Source organism: Schistocerca nitens, chromosome 10 (assembly GCF_023898315.1).
Source record: "Schistocerca nitens isolate TAMUIC-IGC-003100 chromosome 10, iqSchNite1.1, whole genome shotgun sequence".
Lineage (NCBI taxonomy): Eukaryota > Metazoa > Arthropoda > Insecta > Orthoptera > Acrididae > Schistocerca > Schistocerca nitens.
Genome location: NC_064623.1, coordinates 201,254,335 through 201,281,522, shown reverse-complemented (window position 1 = coordinate 201,281,522; position 27,188 = coordinate 201,254,335). Strand labels below are relative to the sequence as shown.

Sequence of the window (27,188 nt, the reverse complement as noted above, 5' to 3'; positions counted from 1 at the left end):
CAAGGGGGCCCCCAGTTCCTTGGTGGAACGAGGCATGCCGTGACGCAATACGTGAGCGGCGATGTGCTCTTCGCATTTTCCGCCACCATCCTACTTTGGCCAACTGTATCCGCTATAAGCAGTTCTGTGCGCAGTGTCGTTGCGTCATCCGTGATAGCAACAAGGCAAGCTTGAAATTCTTTATTAGCTCATTTAACACCTTCACTCCCTCCTCGGAAGTTTGGAGTCGGCTTCGACAGTTCTCAGGCGCGCCTGGTTTCTCCCCGGTCTCTGGGCTCACTGTCGCGCATGACACATTAGTGGACCCCGTCGCAATTTCTAACGCATTGGGCCAACACTTTGCTGAGACTTTGAGCTCTTCAAATTACTCACCAGCGTTTCTCCCGAAGAAACGTGCAGCGGAAGTGCGACCTCTTGCTTTCTCCTCTCAAAATCGTGAAAGCTACAATACTGTTTTCTCCATGCGGGAACTCCAACATGCACTCTCTTCTTCTCGCTCCTCTGCCCTAGGACTGGATGGTATCCACATCCAAATGTTGCTGCATTTGTCATACCATAGTCTGCGTTACCTTCTTTGCCTTTATAATCGAATTTGGTCTGACAGTACTTCTACCAGACGATGGCGGGAAGCTATCGTCGTCCCTGTTCCGAAACCTGGAAAGGACAAACATCTCCCCTCTGGCGATCACCCCATTTCTCTCATGAGTAGTGTGTGTAAAGTTTTGGAGTATATGGTGAATTGCTGTTTAGCTTGGTGGCTGGAGTCCCGCAGTCTTCAAACACCTGCCCAATGCGGTTTACGAAAGCATCTTTCTGCAGTTGCTCTCTCCACTTACATCATGAAGAATTTTCTCCAGAAACGCCAAACAGTACCAATATTTTTTGATCTGGAGAGAGCATACGATACCTGTTGAAGGACAGGCATCCTCCACACACTGTTCTCTTGGGGCTTTCACGGTCGGTTGCCCCTTTTTCTTCGCGAAATTATGGCAGAGCGCACATTTAAAGTGCGGGTGAACACTACTCTCTCCCAACTTTCTCCCAAGAAAAGGGGGAACCCCAGCACTCTGTGCAAAGTGTTGTACTGTTTGCCATTGCCATAAATCCAATTATGGATTGTTTCCTTCCTGATGTCTCGGGCTCCCTCTTTGTGGATGATTTTGCGATCTACTACAGCTCTCAATGGACCAGCCTTCTTGAACGACGTCTTCAAGGATGTCTCGATCGCCTCCACTCTTCAAGCATCGAAACAGGCTTCCATTTTTGTCATAGTAAGACCGTTTGTGTTTATTTTTGGCATCGTACGGAGTTTCTTCCACTCTCCTTACATGTAGGACCTATCAACCTTCAGTTTTCGGACGCCGCAAAATTCTTGGGTCTTATGTTTGACAGAAAACTGTGCTGGTCCTCCCACGTATCCTATCTTTCGGCTCGCTGTCTGCGATCCCTCAACACCCTCCATGTCCTGAATGGTACCTCCAGGGGAGCGGACAGAGTGGTCCTTCTCCGTCTCTATCGCGCCTTAGTGCACTTGAAATTGGACTATGGCAGCATAGTTTACTCCTCTGCTCGGCCGTCTATTCTTCGGCGTCTCAACTCAATCCACCACCGTGGATTACGTTTAGTGTCTGGAGCTTTTTACATCAGCTCTGTGGAAAGCCTTTATGCTGAGACTGCTGAACCCTCGCTGTCCAATCGGCGAGCTGTCCTTCTGAGTCATTATGCTAGCCATCTGTCTTCCACACCTGCTAATCTGGCCCATGACATTTTTCTTGACGTCTCCTTGGATTTAGGGTATGCAGGCCACACTTCCTCCCTACTACCACCGGGAATTCGCTTCCATCAACTGCTCCATTCTCTTTCCTTCTGCTTTCCCAAAACTTTCTTGATGACTTTGGGTACAGCACCGCCTTGGCTCCATCCCCAGGACCTGCCTGCTCAGTGACCTTTGTCAGTTTCCAAAGGATGGTACCCCTTCACTTGTTTATCGTTGGGCATTTTCTGCTCTATGTGCACAAATGAAGGAAGCTACATTTATTTACACTGACAGCTCAAAAACATCGTTTGTTGTAGGGAGTGCCTATATTGTTGGCGACACCCCAAATCGATTCGGCTTCCCGACCAGTGTTCGGTTTATACTGCGGAGCTTTACGCTGTTTTCCAGGCTGTCCACTACATCCGCCGCCATCAGCGGATACAGTACGTAATCTGCTCAGATTCTCTCAGCTCTCTCCTCAGTCTCCAAGCTCTCTACCCTGTCCACCCTCTGGTCCACCAGATTCAGGACTGCCTCCACTTGCTCCACTTGGGGGGCGTCTCGGAGACGTTACTCTGGATCATAGGACACGTCGGTATCTGTGGAAATGAGGCAGCCGATATAGCGGCCTAGGCTGCAGTTTCTCTTCTTCGGCCAGCTATTCGCACGATTCCCTTCACCGATCTACAGAGTGTTTTATGTCATAGTGTTGTTCTTTTATGGCACGCGCATTGGTCGACACTTCCCCATAATAAATTGCGATGTGTGAAAGCTCTTCCCTGTGCTTGGACCTCTTCCTCCCGAACGCGACATCGGGAGGAGGTAATTTTAACTAGACTCTGGATAGGGCACTGTCTTTTTGCCATTGACATCTTTTATGTGGCGATCCTCCCCCACTTTGTCCCCACTGCTCTCAGCTGTGGACGGTAAGACACCTTTTACTTGAGTGCCCCTTTTTTACTCCGTTATGCACCCGTCTACAGCTGTGGCCTGAAATATTGTACATTTCAGCAGATGACACGCGCTCAGCAGATCACGTTCTCGAGTTTATTAGTGCCAGTGAGATGACGTCAGTCATTTGAAGCTCTTTTTGGGGACAACCAACCCCTTTCTGTAGTGGTTTTTTAAGCTTTCCATCTGCTTCTAGTTTCTCCAATTTTTTGAGTTTCGTTCCCATTGCTGCTAGTTTCCATTTTCGTTTTTTACCTTTTCACAAGTCCCAGACCGGGTGCTAAGACCATAGAAGTTTTGCGCCCTAAAACCAAAACAAAAAACATCCAGAATCAGTGCAGAGTGGCTCCAGGAACACTATTCAGAGTTTAAACACTTGGACATCATTGAGCATATCTGAGATACCTTGCAACACGCTGTTCAGAAGAAATCTCCACCCTCTCATACTGTTATGGATTTATGGACAGCCCTGCAGGGTTCATGGTGTCGAATCCCTCCAGCACTACTTCAGACATTGGTAGAGTCCATGCCACATCATGTTGCAGCACTTCTCCATGCTCGTGGGGGGAGGACTTACACAATATGGGGCAGGTATACTGGTTTCTTTGGCTGTTCAGTGTAGATTAAGCTTTGTAGCTTGACATGTCTATAAATCAAGAGCATGAATGAATAAATAATGATCACGAATATGACAATGAGTCGAGGGATTTGCCTTCATTGTCACTTCATGATGGGAAATGGTAACATCACTGCCATTGGGTAGTCTTCTGCACTTATCATTGCAGGCCAAAAAAATTCCAGCTATGGAGAGGGAGGAAATCCCTTGCAAGAAGTTCTGTAAAAAAAAAAGTAGTATACAGATATCTGAGTATATGTACTGTACTTCAAAGAACCTAATGTGTGTGTAGAATTACTTGTGATCTACATTCATTGCAGAGTTTATGTCCTTTTTTTTCTTGCAATTAGCATTTGATGCTGCAGCAGTGGTGAGTATTAACACAAGCTATTCAACTTTGAATAACTCGCATACAAAGTGCCAATGTTCCACAATAATATTTATTGGTTTGTTAGGAATCAGCTTTCAGATTCTTAGACCATTGTCAGATATTTTAACATTAAATGGAAAGTCCACACAACTTCAGCAAGAATTTATAGCTGTACAAAGTCATGTGGTAATTTAAGTGTATCAATAGAGAACGACAAGTATGATGCAACAACTAAAGAGACTGAACAAATAAACCCTACATTACAGAATATTCACATATTAAAACAGTGTGAATGTTATTGCTGTTGTTGTGGTCGTCTTCAGTCCTGAGACTGGTTTGATGCAGCTCTCCATGCTACTCTATCCTGTGCAAGCTTCTTCATCTCCCAGTACCTACTGCAACCTACATCCTTCTGAATCTGCTTAGTGTATTCATCTCTTGGTCTCACTCTACGATTTTTACCCTCCACGCTGCCCTCCAATGCTAAATTTGTGATCTCCTGATGCATCAGAATGTGTCCTGCTAACTGATCCCTCCTTCTAGTCAAGCTGTGCCACAAACCCCTCTTCTCCCAAATTCTATTCAATAGTTCCTCATTAGTTATGTAATCTACCCATCTAATCTTCAGCATTCTTCTGTAGCACCACATTTCGAAAGCTTCTATTGTCTTCTTGTCCAAACCATTTATAATCCATGTTTCACTTCCATACATGGCTACACTCCATACATATACTTTCAGAAAGGACTTCCTGACAGTTAAATCTATACCCGATGTTAACAAATTTCTCTTCTTCAGAAACGCTTTCCTTGCCATTGCCAGTCTACATTTTATATCCTCTCTACTTCGACCATAATTAGTTATTTTGCTCCCCAAATAGCAAAACTCCTTTACTGCTTTAAGTGTCTCACTTCCTAATCTAATTCCCTCAGCATCACCCGACTTAATTCAACTACATTCCATTACTCTCGTTTTGCTTTTATTGATGTTCATCTTATATCCTCCATTCAAGACAATGTCCATTCCATTCAACTGCTCTTCCAAGTCCTTTGCTCTAACACAATTACAATGTCATTGGCGAACCTCAGAGTTTTTATTTCTTCTCCATGGATTTTAATACCTACTCTGAATTTTTCTTTTGTTCCCTTTACTGCTGGCACAATATACAGATTTAATAGCATCAGGGATAGGCTACAACCCTGTCTCACTCCCTTCCCAACCAATGCTTCCCTTTCATGCCCCCCTCGACTCTTATAGCTGCCATCTGGTTTCTGTACAAATTGTAAATAGCCTTTTGCTCCCTGTATTTTACCTCTGCCACCTTTAGAATGTGAAAGAGAGTATTCCAGTCAACATTGTCAAAAGCTTTCTCACAAGTCTACAAATGCTAGAAATGTAGGTTTGCCTTTTCTTAATCTAGCTTCTAAAATAAGTCGTAGGGTCAGTATTGCCTCACGTGTCCCCATTTTTCTATGGAATCCAAACTGATGTTCCCCAAGGTCAGCTTCTACCAGTTTTTCCATTCATCTGTAAAGAATTTGCGTTAGTATTTTGCAGCCGTGACTTATTAAACTGATAGTTCGGTAATTTTCACATCTGTCAACACCTGCATTCTTTGGGATTGGAATTATTGTATTCTTCTTGAAGTCTGAGGGTATTTCGCCTGTCTCATACATTTTTCTCACCAGATGGTAGAGTTTTGTCAGGACTGGCTCTCCCAAGGCTGTCAGTAGTTCTAATGGAATGTTGTCTACTCCCAGGGCCTTGTTTCAACTCAGGTCTTTCAGTGCTCTGTCAAACTCTCCACGCAGTATCATATCTCCCATTTCATCTTCATCTACATCCTCTTCCATTTCCATAATATTGGCCTCAAGTACATCGCCCTTGTATAGACCCTCTATATACTCCTTCCACCTTTCTGCTTTCCCTTCTTTGCTTAGTACTGGGTTTCCATCTGAGCTCTTGATATTCATACAAGTCGTTCTCTTTTCTCCAAAGGTCTCTTTAATTTTCCTGTAGGCAGTATCTATCTTACCTCTAGTGAGATAAGCCTCTACAACCTTAAATTTGTCCTCAAGCCATTCCTGTTTAGCCATTTTGCGCTTCCTGTCGACCTCATTTTTGAGGCATTTGAATTCCTTTTTGCCTGCTTCATTTACTGCATTTTTATATTTTTTCCTTTTGTCAATTAAATTCAATATTTCTTCTGTCACCCTAGGATTTATATTAGCCCTCGTCTTTTTACCTACTTGATCCTCTGCTGCCTTCACTACTTCATCCCTCAAAGCTACCCATTCTTCTTCTACTGTATTTCTTTCCCCCATTCTTGTCAATTGTTCCCTTATGCCCTCCCTGAAACTCTGTACAACCTCTGGTTTAGTCAGTTTATCCAGGTTCCATCTCCTTAAATTCCCACCTTTTTGCAGTTTCTTCAGTTTTAATCTACAGTTCATAACCAATAGATTGTGGTTAGGATCCACTTCTGCCTCTGGAAATGTCTTACAATTTAAAACCTGGTTCCTTAATCTCTGTCTTACCTTTATATAATCTGTCTGATACCTTTTAGTATCTCCAGGGTTCTTCCATGTATACAACCTTCTTTGATGATTCTTGAATCAAGTGTTAGCTATGATTAAGTTATGCTCTGCGCAAAATTCTACCAGGCGGCTTCCTCTTTCAGTTCTTACCCCCAATCCGTATTCACCTACTACGTTTCCTTCTCTCCCTTTTCCTGCTACCAAACTCCAGTTGCACATGAGTATTAAATTTTCGTCTCCCTTCACTATCTGAATAGTTCCTTTTATCTCATCATACATTTTTTCAATTTCTTCGTCATCTGCAGAGCTAGTTGGCATATAGACTTGTACTACTGTCGTGGGCGTGGGCTTCGTGTCTATCTTGGCCACAACAATGCGTTCACTGTGTTGTTTGTAGTAGCTTACCCGCATTCCTATTGTTTTATTCATTATTAAACCTACTCCTGCATTACCCCTATTTGATTTTGTATTTATAACCCTGTATTCACCTGACCAAAAGTCTTGTTTCTCCTGCCACTGAACTTCACTAATTCCCACTATATCCTACTTTAACCTATCCATTTCCCTTTTTAAATTTTCTAACCTACCTGCGCGATTAAGGGATCTGACATTCCATGCTCCGATCCATAGAACGCCAGTTTTCTTTCTCCTGATAACGACGTCCTCGTGAGTAGTCCCCGCCCGGAGTTCCGAATGGGGGACTATTTTACCTCCGGAATATGTTACCCAAGAGGACACCATCATTTATTCATACAGTAAAGCTGCATGCCCTCGGGAAAAATTACAGCCATAGTTTCCCCTCTCTTTCAGCTGTTCGCAGTACCAGCACTGCAAGGCCGTTTTGGTTAGTGTTACAAGGCCAGATCAGTCAATCATCCAGACTGTTGCCCCCTGCAACTACTGAAAACGCTGCTGCCCCTCTTCAGGAACCACACGTTTGTCTGGCCTCTCAACAGATACCCATCCGTTGTGGTTGCACCTACGGTATGTCTATCTGTATCGCTGAGGCACACAAGCCTCCCCACCGATGACAAGGTCTATGGTGCATGAGGGGTGGGGGGAATGTGACTGTACAACACAGAAATGACGAGTGGCAGAAGCCACCCTGTCATATGGACAAACTGATGAATGTGATAGAGAGACCAAATAAAGGGAGGTGGAGAAAGAATTTTGTGGTATATGGATGTGGAACAGTTATAACACTTTTATTATCTAATGGTAAGAGGAGTAACAAGTGGCTGCTACCTTGATAAGAGTGAGTGATGCAACTGTTTTAGGTAATTAAGGACCAGGTCAAGATTCTTTGATTGGTGTTTATTAATGACTGGAATTTCAAGTAATGTAGTAAATTAGATAATAAGATTGTTACAACTATTCCTTTCCCACATTCCATGGATGTCTTTCTCCCCGTCCCTTTATTTTCTCTTTTGATCACATTCACCAGTTTGTCAGTATGACGTGATGGCCTGTGCCACTGCTCACTTGTCAAACATTTCTGTGTTGTACATTCACATAGTATTATTATTTGAATATACTGTAATGTAGGGTTTATTTGTTCAGTCTCTCTAGGTGCTGCATCATGGTTGTGTTTTGTGTCAATATACTCATAAATTATCACATACACTCCTGGAAATGGAAAAAAGAACACATTGACACCGGTGTGTCAGACCCACCATACTTGCTCCGGACACTGCGAGAGGGCTGTACAAGCAATGATCACACGCACGGCACAGCGGACACACCAGGAACCGCGGTGTTGGCCGTCGAATGGCGCTAGCTGCGCAGCATTTGTGCACCGCCGCCGTCAGTGTCAGCCAGTTTGCCTAGGCATACGGAGCTCCATCGCAGTCTTTAACACTGGTAGCATGCCGCGACAGCGTGGACATGAACCGTATGTGCAGTTGACGGACTTTGAGCGAGGGCGTATAGTGGGCATGCGGGAGGCCGGGTGAACGTACCGCCGAATTGCTCAACACGTGGGGCGTGAGGTCTCCACAGTACATCGATGTTGTCGCCAGTGGTCGGCGGAAGGTGCACGTGCCCGTCGACCTGGGACCGGACCGCAGCGACGCACGGATGCACGCCAAGACCGTAGGATCCTACGCAGTGCCGTAGGGGACCGCACCGCCACTTCCCAGCAAATTAGGGACACTGTTGCTCCTGGGGTATCGGCGAGGACCATTCGCAACCGTCTCCATGAAGCTGGGCTACGGTCCCGCACACCGTTAGGCCGTCTTCCGCTCACGCCCCAACATCGTGCAGCCCGCCTCCAGTGGTGTCGCGACAGGCGTGAATGGAGGGACGAATGGAGACGTGTCGTCTTCAGCGATGAGAGTCGCTTCTGCCTTGGTGCCAATGATGGTCGTATGCGTGTTTGGCGCCGTGCAGGTGAGCGCCACAATCAGGACTGCATACGACCGAGGCACACAGGGCCAACACCCGGCATCATGGTGTGGGGAGCGATCTCCTACACTGGCCGTACACCACTGGTGATCGTCGAGGGGACACTGAATAGTGCACGGTACATCCAAACCGTCATCGAACCCATCGTTCTACCATTCCTAGACCGGCAAGGGAACTTGCTGTTCCAACAGGACAATGCACGTCCGCATGTATCCCGTGCCACCCAACGTGCTCTAGAAGGTGTAAGTCAACTACCCTGGCCAGCAAGATCTCCGGATCTGTCCCCCATTGAGCATGTTTGGGACTGGATGAAGCGTCGTCTCACGCGGTCTGCACGTCCAGCACGAACGCTGGTCCAACTGAGGCGCCAGGTGGAAATGGCATGGCAAGCCGTTCCACAGGACTACATCCAGCATTTCTACGATCGTCTCCATGGGAGAATAGCAGCCTGCATTGCTGCGAAAGGTGGATATACACTGTACTAGTGCCGACATTGTGCATGCTCTGTTGCCTGTGTCTATGTGCCTGTGGTTCTGTCAGTGTGATCATGTGATGTATCTGACCCCAGGAATGTGTCAATAAAGTTTCCCCTTCCTGGGACAATGAAAGACGGTGTTCTTATTTCAATTTCCAGGAGTGTATCTTTCTACAGCTATGAATTTTTGCACAACTTACGTGGACTATCTGTTTAGTGTTAAATTAAAAATCTGGAGATGACGTGAGAAGCTGAAAGCTGGCTCATAACAAACTATTAAATATTATTGGGGGACATTAGTACCCTGTATTCAAGTTATTAATGTGTCTACATTCCTCCAAGAATGGACTGAATATTACATAAGAGTTAAATTTTTTAAAAACTTACTTGCTGTTCCGGAAAAGCATTCACAGTTGCTTCAGAAAATGTTTAAGCCTTGTTAAGTGTACTGGGAGCGAAAAGTGGGTTACATTTTTCCAGTCACTTGCTTACAGGCTTGAACAGCCTGTATGAGCATGTTGAGTAAAACAGTTTTAAACAAAAAAAAATTTTTTTTTCTGGTCATTTTAGCAGTGTTGTACATTACTATATGCATTCTTAAATTTCACTTAAAGATGTCAATTTGTGTAGTGTCAAACATCCTTCATCTTTTATGTCGCACACTTCAGCTCACTGAAACATAGTAGCCCATGACCAACAAGCTTTTTGCCTCCTTTTACACAGAAAATACTATTTGAATGATCATAGGTTTTGAACATGGATACCATTGGTGTCCCATTCAAGTCTATGGAAAATGTCTGCGTGTCAGTGAGCTGTGTGTCATCTGTTTGCACACTTGATTACACTAAATGGTATTCATCTGTTAAGACTGTGTTGTATGTTGGGATAATACATCTCTCCTCTCCAAGCACCATGAAAGAAACACTTCTAAGGCTAAAACCTCACATTTTCACTAACGGAACTTTGTACTAATGTATTTAGCTAGTGCTAACTGAATAAACACTCAAGTATAATTAAAGCTTATATTGATGTTTTTGAAGAAAAGTGTTTATTAGTTTCAAACAAAATTATTACTTCAGTAACATAGTTTTTAATGATTTTTTCTGTTTGGAGCAATCAAATACAACACTAGGTGCTGCATTCCTTAACCCTCTAATGTTTGACATTGTAATCTTACTCTCCCACACATCATCATTTAATTCTTCTTAGTGTCTTCATTAGTTTCAAAAGCTTTGAGAGGTTTAAGACATACAAAAGAGAAACTTTTTACTTACCTTCATTTTCTCTTCTTGTTGGATGCAGTACTCACATCTAGGGGTACATTCTTGAGGCTATAATTTTTTTGTAACATTATGCGGTCCTGTTGAACTGAACAATTGATGATATTCTTTCTGTTGCTATGACTATTTTACCCCATCCTTCTATGTCACACTGACCCCCACAATCCCCATTTTAAAAAAAATCAAAGATTACATTGTTGTTCACAAAAATGAAAAATAAATGCATTTCCATCAGAGGCATGCCCACTACTACTCACTCATTCTGAGGTACTTACAGTACTCAAGACAGTTTACAAAGCAAAAGAATTTACAAAATTTTTTGACAAAAGTAGTATTTCACAAAGTTAAATCATTATTTTATAAATGGTTCCAGAAATAAACTTAGTAATTAGTGTTAGAATGAGCAATGAATAATATGAATTTTAAGTATGCCAGACATTCCGTAGTTTCAAATATTTCTAAAAGGAGTAATTTTAACTGTACATATTTATTCTAACAATTAATTTCTTTTTATACATTTTAGCCTGAAATATAATACATCATACAAAAATTGTATGAAATTCTTTTAGTGAAACAGCTGAGATAATTGAAACCTATGTAAGATTTACAATACCATTTGGTATCACCTATTTATACAAAGAAGGTTGTTAGAAAATAGTGTCCTTTTAGAACACACATCAACCATCTTTAGCACTTTCATAATACAAATTAGGAAATTTTGCATACATGTTGTATATCTGAGTGTAAATGTCTCTCTATAATCATGTTGAAGGTTAACAGATGGTTCGAAAGCATTGTTCGAAAACATCTTTGCATCCATTCACTTGCAGTGATCAAATTTACCAGAATTATTTGCGGGATTCATTTTACAGCTTGTCTGATATATCAAGGTGATATATGAGTATGATATATCAAGGTGATTAAAACTGCAACACTGCTTTTAAAGTCCATACATAATTTGAAGAAGGCAGTAGTGGTACATGTTTGAGCAAATTCCATGAAATAAAGGTTAATGGTAATGCAACCCATCTGTTGATAATGTTTAATAATTTCAGACATTCTTGATCATTTACAGAAATGGGTGGGACCTTCCATATTGATTTGTGAGTTAAAAGATTGTGTGTTTCATCAGTGCCTTGGATGTAAAAGTTACTCCCTGTAGCATTTTCTGTGAGAATTAATTCTTGTTTCATGTTAAGAGGAACTTTCTGCATACCTTCAAAGTATCCCATTAAAATTTCAGCACATTAAAGTCATATGTGGATGCTGAAACGTAGGTCTTGGGAGTTGACGTCACAACCGCAGGAAAAAAAAATCGATCTATCTCCACCATGTTTGGTTCCTTCAAAAAGAAATAAAAAAGTATTATGTATTAGATCCGATGTTTTTGTATCAGATCCATCCATGTGTATGATTTCCTTTTGATCTATAAATAGAATAGAATATTCATGCTAGATTGTTATTCTTATCCTATCAAAATTACTAAACATTCTTGATGCATAAGGTTTGTGTGAAACATACTCGTACCACATAACTAACTCATTCATCATATTCTGTGGGCAGTGCCATAGAAAATAATACATTTTTCAGACTTAATGATTTAAGGTACAACTTGTAGTTTACCTGTGCTAATACAATCTGTGTACATCTACATCCATACTTAGCAAGCCACCTGACAGTGTGTGGCAGAGTGTACCTTGAGTATCAGTTCTCCCCTCTATTCCAGTCTCGTATTGTTCGTGGAAAGGAGGATTGTCGGTATGCTTCTGTGTGGGTTCTAATCTCTCTGATTTTATCCTCATGGTCTCTTTGCGAGATATACGTAGGAGGGAGCAATATACTGCTTGACTCCTTGGTGAAGGTATGTTCTCGAAACTTCAAGAAAAGCTCGTACCGAGCTACTGAGTGTCTCTCCTGCAGAGCCTTCCACTGAAGTTTATCTATCATCTCTGTAACGCTTTTGTGATTACTAAATGATCCTGTAATGGAGCGCGCTGCTCTCCATTGGATCTTCTCTATATCTTCTATCAAACCTATCTGGTACGGATCCCACACTGCTGAGCAGTATTCAAGCAGTGGACAAACAAACGTGCTGTAACCTACTTCCTTTGTTTTCGGATTGCATTTCCTTAGGATTCTTCCAATGAATCTCAGTCTGGCATCTGCTTTACCAACGGTCAACTTTATATGATCATTCCATTTTAAATCACTCCTAATGCGTACTCCCAGATAATTTATGGAATTAACTGCTTCCAGTTGCTGACCTGCTATTTTGTAGCTAAATGATATGGGATCTTTCTTTCTATGTATTCACAGCACATTACACTTGTCTACATTGGGATTCAATTGCCATTCCCTGCACCATGTGTCAATTCGCTGCAGATCCTCGTGCATTTCAGTCCAATTTTCCATTGTTACAACCTCTCAATATAACACATCATCATCCGCAAAAAGCCTCAGTGAACTTCCGATGTCATCCACAAGCTCATTTATGTATATTGTGAATAGCAACGGTCCTATGACACTCCCCTGTGGCACACCTGAAATCACTCTTACTTCGGAAGACTTCTCTCCATTGAGAATGACATGCTGCATTCTGTTATCTAGGAACTCTTCAATCCAATCACATAATTGGTCTGATAGACCATATGCTCTTACTTTGTTCATTAAATGGCTATGTGGAACTGTATCGAATGCCTTGCGGAAGTCAAGAAACACGGCATCTACCTGTGAACCCATGTCTATGGCTCTCTGAGTCTCGTGGATGAATAGCGCAAGCTGGGTTTCACACGACCGTCTTTATCGAAACCCATGCTGATTCCTACAGAGTAGATTTCTAGACTCCAGAAAAGTCATTATACTCGAACATAATACGCGTTCCAAACTTCTACAACTGATAGACGTTAGAGATATAGGTCTATAGTTCTGCACATCTGTTCAACGTCCCTTCTTGAAAATGGGGATGACCTGTGTCCTTTTCCAATCCTTTGGATCGCTACGCCCTTCTAGAGACCTACGGTACACCGCTGCAAGAATGGGGGCAAGTTCCTTTGTGTACTTTGAGTAAAATTGAACTAGTATCCCGTCAGGTCCAGTGGCCTTTCCTCTTTTGAGCGATTTTAATTGTTTCTCTATCCCTCTGTCATTTATTTCAATATCTACCATTTTGTCCTCTGTGAAACTATCTCGAAAAGGAACTACAGTGCAGTCTTCCTCTGTGAAACAGCTTTGAAAAAAGACATTTAGTATTTTGGCCTTTAGTCTGTCATCCTCTGTTTCAGTACCATTTTGATTAGTGTGTCTGGACATTTTGTTTTGATCCACTTACCACTTTGACGTAAGACCAAAATTTCTTAGGATTTTCTGCCAAGTCAGTCCACAGAACTTTACTTTCAAATTCATTGAGCACCTATCACACAGCCCTCCTCACACTACATTTTGCTTTGTGTAATTTTTGTTTGACTGCAAGGCTTTGGCTATGTTTATGTTCACTGTGAAGTTCCCTTTGCTTCCGCAACAGTTTCCTAACTCTGTAGTTGTACCACGGTGGCTCTTTTCCATCTCTTATGATCTTGCTTGGCACATACTCATCTATTGCATATTGTACAATGGTTTTGAACTTTGTCCACTGATCCTCAACACTATCTGTACTTGAGACAAAGCTTATGTGTTGAGCCGTCAGGTACTCTGTAATCTGCTTTTTGTCAATTTTGCTAAACAGAAAATCTTCCTACCTTTTTTAATATTTCTATTTATGGCTGAAATCGTCAATGCAGTAACCGCTTTTTGATTGCTGATTCCCTGTTCTGCGTTAGCTGTTTCAGATAGTTCTGGTCTGTTTGTCACCAGAAGGTCTAATATGTTATTGCCACGAGTTGGTTCTATGTTTAACTGCTCAAGGTAATTTTCAGATAAAACACTTTAAAAAATTTCACAGGATTCTTTGTCCCTGCCACCCGTACAAATGTTTGAGTCTCCCAGTCTATATCCGGCAAATTAAAATCTCCACCCAGAACTATAACATGGTGGGGAAATCTACTCGAAATATTTTCCAAATTATCTTTCAGGTGCTCAGCCACAACAGCTGCTGAGCCAGGGGGCCTATAGAGACATCCAATTACCATGTCTTAGCCTGCTTTAACCATGACCTTCACCCAACACAGAAGTGTTGCCCTGTTGGGTCCATATACTGCCTTTGTCGTACCCTCATTCTCTCTCTCTCTCTCTTAAAAAAAGGAAGTAATCATACAGTTATTCCTGTATTCATACAGTTGGCCATCAACAACATTCAGCTCAAGTTTATCCTATGCTACTGCAGGATGGAAAGAAACGTAAATTGTATTTAACAGTGTGTGTGTGTGTGTGTGTGTGTGTGTGTGTGTGTGTGTGTGTGTGTGTGTGTGTGTTGGTTGGTTGGTTGGTTGGTTGGTTGGTTGGTAATATATGTATAGGCAGTTCAACTCATTCACCTTCTCAGCACTCACTGCTAGATAACCTATTGAACCTTCCTTTGTAAAGTCAGTGCCTTGTACAGCTGCTCATATCTCTGCTTTAAATGGACATAATTTGAAGACTTCTATTTTCTGTTTTGAGTATGTGTTTAAATCATCATCATCATACATAACACATGGAATTTGAACATCACCACTTGTTAAATGTAGTTTACAGTTTGATGATGTGATATTTGGAATAGTTATATGCTTCAAAAGTTCTCGATACAGTATTAAATATTTCTTCGCTCAGGTCTAATGGAGAATGAACTTCCTTTTAATATTCATTCATTTCAATCCAGTTATCATGTGATGATGGGAATCTGAACCACTGAACCAGTTTTCCATTTCATACTCACCTAACAACTCTTTCAATGAGAAACACACCTATTTCATTTATTTCCTGTGTTTACTCCATGTAGAAACTTCTCCACTATTTCATGACATTTTCTATCTATCAGATTAGAAGTCTGGGGGTTTCTTCACTGTACTTTCAAAACTGTAAATATCTCAGTCAATGAGTGTGGTAAATATGATTCATCAAATGGTGTCCTTAATGAGGACATTCAGATGAAATTGCCGACATTAAATCTCTGATTGTGTAAATCAGCCATTATAATATGACTGTATACTGTATTTAGAAGTGTATTATCATGAGTATGAAATGATTTCACACACCCATATGATGTATGGTGAGGTTAAGCTGTAGAGATAAGTGAGGAGGTATATTAGTCCATTTCTACTATCAATGTAAATTTAGTTGTTGCCACATAATGGCATTTTATAGTTCTATTCAATTGCTCCATGGGGGATACTTTCTGTGTGAAAACATTGAATTGTAGGATATTCCATAGTATTTCATCACAGTTGCAAAGCAGTGATTGTAAAATCCTCCACTGTGATCTTTCTGAAGATCTTTGGAACTATATTGGTTCCAGTGTGCTATAGTTGTTCCATTATCCATGCAGCTAAATTTCTTGTCTTTGTTTTTACAAGTACAGCCCATGTAAATTTAAAGTATGTTTCAATGATCATAAGAATATACCTGAAACAACAGTTTTTTTTAATTTGTTTCCTATGTACAAGATCTGCCTGCCATAAATTGTCCAATTGCTGTATTACAGGACTTCATGAAAAGTTTTTCAATGCAAGTCGGTGAAGTTTGTTAGTTATAATGTCCATATTTATTCAATAATGTTTAGTTCTCATAGTTTGGAAATATCTTAAATGTTGTACGAACTTATTGGGCTTGTAGTAATATATGAACTGTGCAGGGAAAGTATTCAGTTTCTTATGCTGAGTGTCAATAACTGTACCACCACCACCACCACCACCACCACCACCACCACCATCACCAAGACCAACATACTGTTCAATGCAAGATTAATAACGTTTTTATATTTGTTGCTACACTTACTTTTTATTTCATTCTTGTCTTCCCATGTACTTTTTCCATGTGTAGTATTCTGGCAAACATTTTTACCTATTCTAGTGTGTAGCTATTGAGTTCTGATAACTTCTTTAAGAGTATCAGGATAAGTAAACCAGGTTTAGATACAAACTCGGTCTCCATTATATATTGATTTCCTGCCTAATTTTATTGGACATTTGTCATGTCTGTCTGGTCTTTCAATGCCTGCACTATATGTGCAAATTAAATCTTGCAGCTCTATGCTGTTTATTATATTGACTGATCATTTCACCATCCTCATGATTAGTTGTATTATTAAGTGACATGTTCAGTGCTTACGGTTACAGGTTTAAATTTTTCTTTGAGGTACTCATCTCCAGTCTGCTGTTCATGTGTTAACAACCATGATTTTTTTTGTACGATATGTGACAAGAATTTTCTATTATGTTGACATGCTGACACATACTAAACTATTACAGCGTGTCATCAATTGTTTAGGTATTTTGAATGTCTCAGAATACAAAATACAGCTGTCTCTCAAAGTGGGAATAATTTTTAATCTGATTATGTTTCTTGCGTGGAACATAGTTACACACAGACTGAGTTTGGTTCCACCTTATCAGGTAGTGGTGCTGCTGTGTTATCATGTTATAATTCAAATGTTGCTACTTTACTTCCTGTCCCAATTTCTTTTAATAGCTGATACTAGGTCTGAAAAAATATTCTGGAACTTCGTCCACAATTTTTTTTCTACACTTACCCTTTACTTATAGTGCATGGACACCCTTGATATACTCTCCTCCACAGTTGATACACCACTCCCAATGCTGTTAACACTTCCAGAACCAGTCTCGGTGCACCTCTTGATGGATCACATGAAGTGCCATCGGGAAACTTTTTTATCTCATCTATTGTTGCAAAGCTTTATCCTTTCATAGAGGTGTTCTTGTACCAGGATGCGTAACGGTACCTTGTTGTTAGAAACTAAGAGAGCCTTTCAGGCACAAAAACAGCTTCGAGCCACACTCCTGTACACATTCCCTGTCTGGGTGGAGGCTCACCGCACTTTGAATTCGTCGTGTGGTGTGGTATATATTAGATCCATCGACGGATTGACTGACGAGGAGATTCAGTCTTTCCTGGCTGAGCAGGACGAGACGGTTGTCCATAGTGTCATGAAAAAGGTCAACAATGACCTTGTACCCAACCGGACACATTTCTTGACCTTTGACAGTGTTCAGCTGCCGTCGCGCATCAAAGCTGGCTACGAGATTATTTCTGTTTGCCCCTGTGTCCCGACACCTACGCACTACTGATAGTCAGCATTTTAATCACACTCGCCAGTCTTGTTCTAATGCGGCTAAATGTCACTTGCAGCAGGTTACGCCCATGAGGGTGACTGTCCACCTCCATCTCCTCATGTGAACTGTCAGGGTGACCACGCAGCATCCTCCCACGACTGTCCCATCTAAAAGGATGAATGCAGTATACAGGAAATTTGGGTCAAAGAGAAAGTGTCCACCTCGGCTGCTCACAAGCTATTTGCTAGTAGGAAGCCCATTCGGCTCCCAGCGGGGAAATAAAGAACTGTCCTCTCCTCTCCTCGCACTACCAGGGAGGTGGCGACACAGACGTGCGATCTGACCTTCAGCACTACAGTCGTAAGTTCGGCCAGTGCTACGATCGCCCGGTCAACATCTCCTCTTCCTCCCGTCACCCCCAAGACACTAGCACCTTCATCATCTTCTGCCAAGACGAAGATCCAGAAGTCAGATGCACGGGCCTTCAAGGAGAAACCGTCCCGTACAGACTTCCTACGCACCTCGAACTCCCAGACATCGACCAGTACTTCCACTAAATGATGTTCCAAGAAGGCTCATAGGAAGCACAGTTCTCCTTCTCCGCCACGGCGCGTTTCTTCGCCTGTGCCACCCAGCGGTTGCCGCCCCAGGCCGTCATCCGTTTTGCCTGGCCGCACCACTGGTAGGCGAACATCTGGCCGTTCACCGGCAGAGGAAGCTCCCCCTCCCGGCCATCTTAACAAGATGGCCGACGAACCTATTGAACCAATTAATGATGACTCTCCACCTGTTGATAGCAGTGGCAGTGCTCGCTTGAAGCCAGGCCCTCAGCGGCCTTAGAGGTGGCCCCTTCTTGCTTCTCCTTTTTCTTTTTCTTCTCATGATGGCACTTCTTCATTGGAATATTCATGGCATTTGCTCCAACCAAGAGGACTTAAAGTTGCTGCTATGCTTGCACTGTCTGCCCATCACAACTCTCCAGGAAACGAAGCTACACCCATGTGATCAAATTGACTTGGCACACTATGCCTCTGTGCGTTTTGACCTACCACCTGTGGCAGGTGTTCTGGCTCATGGAGGGGTTATGTTGCTGGTCCAGGATCATATTTATTATGATCCCATCACATTTCACACTGGTCCACAGGCAGTTGCCGTCCGATTTACTCTCCCCACTTTTACATTTTCCATTTGTACTGTTTATACTCCATCGTCGCCTGCCGTCACAAGGGCAGACATGATGCAACTTATTGCTCAGCTACCTGCACGATTTTAGTTTACTGGAGACTTCAATGCCCACCATCCCCTTTGGGGCACTCCAGCATCCTGTCCAAGAGGCTCCCTGTTAGCAGACCTTTTCAACCACCTCAATCTTGTCTGCCTCAATACTGGAACCCCTACTTTTCTTTCGGACACAACTCGCACCTATTCCCATTCAGACCTCTCTATATGTGCTACCCAACTTGCACGTCAGTTTGAGAGGTACACTCTTTCTGATACGTATTCGAGTGACCACTTGCCTTGTGTTATCCATCTCCTGCATAATACCCACTCTCTGTGCTCAACTAGTTGGAACATCTCCAAAGCAGACTGGGGGCTCTTCTCTTCCAGGGCGAACTTTCAGGATCAAACCTTCGCCAGATGCGATAGGTCACACACCTCACAGAAGTCATTCTCACTGTTGCTGAATATTCCATCCCTCACACTACTTCTTCTCCACGTTACGTACCAATCCCCTGGTGGACCACGGCATGTAGAGACACTTCATGTGTTCGTCAAAATGCTTTATGCACCTTTAAACACCACCCTTCGATGGTGAATTGTATCAATTATAAACGATTATGTGTGCAGTGTCGTCGTGTTATTAAAGAAAGCAAGAAAGCCAGCTGGGCTGCTTTCACAAGCACCTTCAACAGTTTTACTACTTCTGTTGTCTGGGGTAGCCTGCGCCAGTTATCTGGCACTAAGGTCCACTCACCAGTTTCTGGCTTGACGGTCGCGAATGACGTCCTTGTGGCCCCTGAGGATGTCTCCAATGCCTTCGGCCGCTTTTTCGCAGAGGTTTCAAGCTCCATTCATTACCACCCTGCGTTCCTCCCCCGAAAACAGTCAGAGGAGGCTAGGCCACCTAACTTCCGCTCCTCAAATCGTGAAAGTTATAATGCCCCATTCACCATGGGGGAACTTGAAAATGCACTTGCCCGGTCACGGTCTGCCACTCCAGGGCCTGATTCTATTCATATTCAGATGCCTGAAGAACCTTTCTCCTGTGGGTATAGGTTTCCTTCTTTGTACTTATAATCGCATCTGGATTGAGGGGCATGTTCCCGCATGCTGGCGTGAGTCTATTGTTGTCCCGATTCCTAAGCCGGGGAAGGACAAGCACTTGCCTTCCAGTTATCAACCCATCTCGCTTACCGGCTGTGTCTGTAAGGTGATGGAGCGAACGGTTAACTCTCGTTTGGTTTGGCTGCTCGAATCTCGGCGCCTACTTACCAATGTACAATGTGGATTTCGTAGGCGCCGCTCTGCTGTTGACCATCTGGTTACCTTGTAAACCTTCATTATGAATAACTTCTTGCAGAAGCACTCGACCGTGGCTGTATTCTTTGATTTGGAGAAGGCTTAAGACAACTGTTGGAGGGCGGACATTCTCCGCACCATGCATACGTGGGGCCTTCGCGGTCGCCTCCCTCTTTTTATTCTTGCCTTTTTAATGGATCGACAGTTCAGAGTACGTGTGGGTTCTGTCCTGTCCAATGCCTTTTGCCAGGAGAATGGGGTGCCACAGGGCTCACTTTTGAGGGTCGCTCTTTTCGCCATAGCGATCAATCCAATAATGAATTGCCTCCCAGTTGATGTATCAGGCTCCCTTTCGTGGACGATTTTACCATCTATTGTAGTGCACAGCGTACATGTTTCCTGGAGCACTGTCTTCAGCTTTGTCCTGACCGTCTTTACTCCTGGAGTGTCGCCAATGGCTTCTGTTTTTCTGCCGAGTAGACGGTCTATATTAACTTCTGGCCTACAAAGAGTTTCTCCCACCATCCTTATGACTCAGTCCCATTGCTCTCCCATTCATGGAGACAACAAAATTTTTAGGTCTTACATTTGACAGGAAACTTAGCTGGTCTCCACATGTCATATTTCGCTGCCTGTTGTACCCGTTCTCTAAATGTCCTCCGTGTTCTCAGCGGTACGTCGTGGGGAGCGGATAGAACCATCCTACTTCACCTATATCGGTCGATCGTCCGCTCAAAGCTGGATTATGGGAGCTTCATATACTCCTCTGCATGGCCGTCCATTTTACACCGCCTCAACTCTACACAATATCGGGGTTTACGTCTTGCGATCGGAGCATTCTATACTAGTCCCATCTAGAGTCTTCATGCTGAAGCCAGTGAATTGCCACTAACCTACCGGCGCAATATACTGCTTTGTCGGTATGCCTGTCGGCTATTGTCAATGCCCGAACACCCGTCTTATCGTTCCTTTTTTGACGACTCTCTCGACTGTCAATACGGGTTGTATGTCTCTGTCCTGCTACCCCCTGGAGTTCGCTTTCGTCGCCTCCTTCGGCACCTTGATTTTTTACTCCCTGCAACCTTTTGAGTCGGCGAGAGCCAAACGCCACCTTGGTTCCAGGCTCAGGTTTGCATTCACCTTGACCTCAGCTTGCTCCCAAAGGAGGGTACCCCAGCTTCGGTATACTACTCCCATTTTGTTGAACGTAGTTCAAAGTTCATTAATATGATCTTCATTTATACAGGTGGCTCTAAGACCAATGACGGTGTCAGGTGTTCTTTTATTGTCGGGATACACACAGTTTCAAATACCGGCTCCATGGCCATTGTTCGGTCTTCACAGCTGAGCTATTTGCCCTCTACCAGGCTGTTCGTTACATCTGCCACCACTGACATTCTACTTACGTCATCTGCTCCGATTCCCTGAGTGCCATCCAGAGCCTCAGTGGTTCGTATCCAGTCCACCTTTTTGTGCACCGGATCCAACGCTCACTTCAGTAGCTGGTGGATGATGGTTCTCCGGTTACCTTTATGTGGGTTTCTGGCCATGTCGGTATCCCTGGGAACGAAGCTGCAGATGCCGCGGCCAAGGCTGTGGTCCTCCAGCCTCAGACAGCTTCTTGTTGTGTCCCTTCATCAGATTGTAGGAGGGTCATTTGTCAGTGCATTTTATCGCTGTGGCATGCTGATTGGGCTACACTTACTGACAACAAGCTTTGGGCCTTAAAACGTGTTCCCATGACTTGGACAACCTCTTCACACCCTTCTGGGTGGGAGGAGGTCGTTTTGGCCTGGTTACGAATTGGACACTGCCGGTTCAGCCATCGCCATCTGCTGACGGCTGCGTCAGAATCGTTCTGCCCATGTGGGCAATTGCAGACGGTATGCCACATTTTAACGTCCTGTCTGAATTTTAATACACTGCACATTGATCTTGGCCTGCCATGTACTCTGGATGCCACTTTAGCAGACGACACAGGAGCAGCTGCTCGCGTTCTTCGTTTTATACACTTGACAAACCTGTCTAAGGACATTTGATTATGGTGTTCTTTTAATTCTTTGCCTGTTAATGTCTTTCATAGTGTTGCCTCTTTTAGTTGCTGTTTTAACCTTGTACCTCGCGGTGCATTCCTCACTTAGTCTGGGCGCTAATGACCATTGTAGTTGTGTGCCCCAAAACTACAACAAAAAAAAAATAGAGGTGTTCAGCTTTGAAAATAAAGTATTCTGCAGGGACTAGTTCTGGAGAGTATGGAGAATGATGCAGCACAGGGACTTTGTCTTTTGTGTAATAGTCACACACCGATGGGAATGAGTGTACATGTGAGGTATCGTGATGCAAGAGTCGGGAATTATCTGACCACATTTCAGCCTGTTTCCTTGTCACATTTTCTCACGGTCATTGCAATGTGCCCCAGTAGCATAGTTGATTAATAGTTTATTCCTGTGGCACAAATTCATTATGAACTAATCCTTCAAAGACAAAGAAATCTCTTTCCTGACCCATTGTGAAGATTGAACCTTGGTCTCAACATCATTACAGTAGAGCCACATCTCATCACCACTTACACTTCTCTTAAGGAATGTCTTGTTCTCATTTGCACAATCCAAAAGCTCTTCACTGATTGTGAGGTGACGGTCTTTCTGTTCTTGACTCGTGAGCCATGGGATGAAATTGAAAGTGACAAAATTATGCATTCCAAGATGCTGCTGAAATGTTACTCTTTGGCAGTCTCTTGGACAGCCAGTCTTTAGTTGGCACACAAATTTTTATTGATGTTCCTGACACAGGCACCATCAGTGGGTGTCAAAGGGCGTAATGAATGAGGCTCATCTTTAACTTCCAGCAGGTCATTTTTAAACTGTGTGAACTATTTGTAATGCCAAAGTATGGTCTAAGCACTTACCACTGCAAGCTTTCTCCACCCTTTTGTGTAGCTCTGTAAATATTTTCTTGAGTTCCATGCAAAATTTAATGCAGATATGTTGCTCCTCTAACTCTGACATGTTAGCATTCTCAAACTGTGTGACAGTGCTCTCCTCAATAGAGCACTGAACAGCAACAATCAGACATACGACAATGAAACTTGTGGCAGTTACAGGCATGTGCAGGAATGCTGACCACATCTCATTTCAACACACCATTGCTGCAAAATTGCAAATGTTCTGGAATTTTTTGAACAGGCATCTCATGAAGATGTGGAAAAGTTTTTTAAAGAAAATATATATGTATGTTCAAAATGAAGTTGATATGAGTGAGTTGATAATGTCAGGACATTTTCTTTGCTATAGTCAGCCAGGCCTAATATGACTGAGCATATATTATTAGGTAGAAAGGGATCATTTCTATTCAAATTCTTTTCCCCAGTACTGACCAGTCAGTTACAATAAGTTCTTATTTTCTTTTGTGAGTTTATGTAGAAGACACTGCAATTTCTGTAAAAATTAGTCACATCACTGCATGCAATCGTGTATACCGAGACAATAATAATATTATGTTGTTGTAGCTATACACAGCAATTTATTTATATATTTATTTATTTATTCATTCATTCCATGTGATCTGATGGTACACAGTGTGTTGCAGATGTCTGAAAATATCAGTTAACATTGTTGACATATATTGACATAAAGTATCCTAATGTATTATATTGCGAAGATTGGTTAAGTTTACTTCACTCAAATTGTGAAATTTCTTCAATATAACACAGATCGCAAGATTGCTGTTTTAAGTATTCATTTATAGAGTAAAAACAGTGACACAACAAATGTGACATCACAGCTTTGCTAAATTTTATGTTGTCTTCAGTGGACTCAATACTAGTGGGAAGATTGTTGAAGAGTTCGAAGCCCATATGGAAAGATCCCTTCTTTCACAGTTGAGTGTTTCTCATTAAAACATGCAGATTTGTGTTTTTCCTGGTGTTGTGGTTATGTATTTCATTATTCTTTGACTCTGGAGTCAGTTGGCACTATGTGGTTTCTGAAAAATTTGAGAGTCCCAAGAATGTGTAGGAAAGGCAGTGAGAGTATTTCCAACTTTTTGAAGATGTATTTGCAGGAGTCACTGGGTTTGCTCCCAGTAATAATCCTCATTGCTCTCTTCTGGATTTTGAATGTGCTTGGAGCAGTTGAAGAATTTCCCCAGAATATCAAATCGTATTTTAGATGGGCATGTATGTAAGCATAGTACGCACTGGGTAATGTTTTCAGGCTAGCACACGATTTCAGTACACTCAATGCATAACAGCCAGTACTAATTCTGGTATTTACCTTTCTTGTATGTGTGTTCCATTTCAGGTTATCTTGACCCACAGATCCAGGAATTTGAAAACAGTGTCAGTATCTTTTGGCTGGTTATTTACAGTGATAAGTGGCTGAGAGGAATTAGCATTTTGTGTTGTGTGAAAGTTCATGGAAGCTGTCTTTTTGGTGTTGATAGTTAATCTGTTGATTTTAGCCCAGTTGCTGAGTTGTTCAGGGGCCAAGTTCACTGCTTTTTGCACAGCCTCTGTATTATCCCCTTTGGAGAGTACAGTTGTGTAATCAGCAAATATTATTGTTATGTGTGCATCTTCATTCAGGCTCAAGTCATTGATATACAGGAGGAAAAGTAGGGGTCCCAATACTGAGCCTTGTGGTATACCTTGCCTTACAGTTTTATTACTTGATAGGATTTCGGGTATTGAGTTGGTTTTTTCTATTAGTGTATTTCATGCTGACTCTCTGCATCCAATTGGTTAGGAATGAAGCAATCCAATTGTTTGCAATTCTTCTGATACCATATTGTTCTATTTCTTCCAGCAATATTTTGTGGTCAACAGTGTCAAACACCTTGGACAGATCCAGAAATATGCCTGTTAAGGGTTGTTTTCTATCTAACAAATCTAATAGCATATTAATGCAATCATACACTGCAGTTTCAATAGATTTTTTGCTTCTGAACCCATGTTGAGCTAAACTTAGTAAATCTTTTTTTTTTATAATGAAGTCCATTAGTTAGTTTGTATATTATTCTTTCAAAAACTTCAGAAAAGCAGGATGAGATTGAGATAGGCCTGTAGTTATTCATATCTTTATTATCACCTTTTTTTGAAGATAGGAATTACTTTAGAAAGCTTCAGAGCTTCAGGGAAAGTACCTGCCAGGAAAGAACAGTCACAGAGGTTAGTTAATGGTTCAGCAATTGTGTGTAAACAATTTTTGATTACAGTTGCTGGGATACCATCAGTTCCAGCTGAATATGAATTTCTTAACTCTCTCAGGGCTTTTGCAACATAATTTTCAGTGACTTTGGTAATGAAAATTGACTTTGCACGTGTGATATTTTTGGTCTGCTGGTTGGTAGTTTGTGTTAGGATTATTTTTGACCAATTTTTCAGCTATGCTCATAAAGAAATTGTTGAAAGAGTTCACCACAACTTCCAGATTAGATACATATTCATGGTTGAGTTTGATTTCTATGTTTGTGTGTGTAGCTTTCATTTCCCCTCTTTCCCTTTTTATGATATTCCACGTTGCTTTTACTTTATTGCTGGATTTGTCAATGTACACATCATTTTGCATTCTTTTGGCTTGTCTTACCACTCTTCTTAGGATACATGTGTAGTTTTTATAGTATTCTGTTAGTTGGGGGGTCATTACTTTGTTTACATAACATGTGGAGTATTCTTTTATGTTTGTAAGAGATTTTTATAGCTGATGTAATCCAAGTCTTGTTTCTCTTATTATTATTTATTCTTACTGGTTTTTGTGGAAAATCCTCTTCCAAGTGGTGAATTATTTTGTCAAGAAATATGTTGAATTTCATGTTGACAGCATTGGCTGTGTACATCTCTGTCCACTTTTCTTTACTGAGGAGCTTATTCAAGTTATGTTGAGTGAAAAACCTTCATAAGGTTTCAGGTGGCACTGGGTTTGAGGTATCTTTGCGAACATCAACCTTTAGAATGACAGCTTGTTGGTCACTGAATCCTGCATTGTATACTTCAAGAGTTGGGTTAAGTTTATTTCTATTTGCAAAAATTTGATCTAGAGCTGTCTTGGATGTGGGTGTTATTCTAGTGGGCTCGTTTACAAGGCCATGCAGATTATAAGTTTTTGCAATGTTAATCAATGTCTCCCTGTTTCGTTTGTGGATGGGAGAGTCTATATTAAAGTCACCATATATTATCACATCCTGTTTGCACTGACTTACTTTGGGTAGAAACAAGTCCATTTGTAACAGAAAATCGTTAATACTACTGGAGGGGGAGGGTAAATTGTAGCTACAATTAGATTTAGATCTGTAAGCTTTATGGCTGCACATTAAACGAACTAATCTGTTGTTGTTTCCTTTAAGATAGGAAGTGGTCTATATTCTATGTGTTCTTTTAAGAAGATGGCAACCCCACCATGTCCATCATTTGATCTGGAGTAGTGTTCACACAATTTGAAATTTAGTAGTGAGGTTAACTTAACTAAGTGCAGAGCCAGTGCTCTGCTAGCCATACTACTGAGATACCACTGAATCACTGGTCAGCAAAATGCTTAAGTCATCAGTTTTGTTGCTCAAGGACATTGTGATAACAGATTTGCAGGTCTGAGTGGGGTTTACTCAGGGGGCTCAAAGCCATATTTACTGTGGCACTGACCTTGAGTTTAAATTGTGCTGTATATGAGGTATGTTGAAATCTTGTCATGAACTGATGGACTGTTTATGCAGCTTATCTCAGATAGTAGTTCATTATAGATAACTGTCGTCTGGAAAAAGCCTGATTTTACTATTAATACTGTCTGCAAGGTATTTAATATACAACATGAATGGCAGGAGTCCCAAAACAGTTCTCTGGGGCACACCTGAAGTTGCTTCTTCGTCTGATGATGACTTTCCATCCAGGGCAACATTCTGTGTCCTCACTACCAAAAAGTTCTCAGTCCACTCACAAATGCCACTTGATATGACATAGGATTGTACATGTGTGGTACTGAGACAAATGCTTCTTTGAAATCAAGAAACACTGCATCTACCTTGTTGTCTTTACCCAAAGCTTTCAGTACATCATGTGCGAAAAGTGCGAATTGGGTTTCACCTGATCAA

The 27,188-nt window shown here is 42.0% G+C and overlaps 1 protein-coding gene across 1 annotated transcript in view; it reads right to left on the bottom strand.

The window, feature by feature from the left end:
- Positions 1 to 27,188, bottom strand: part of LOC126209996 (uncharacterized) — a 133,703-nt gene that overhangs the window by 55,735 nt on the left and 50,780 nt on the right. The window contains exon 3 of the mRNA XM_049939104.1: positions 16,113 to 16,244. Coding sequence (XP_049795061.1) covers positions 16,113 to 16,244 — 132 coding nt within the window. The remainder of the gene's footprint in view (positions 1 to 16,112; positions 16,245 to 27,188) is intronic.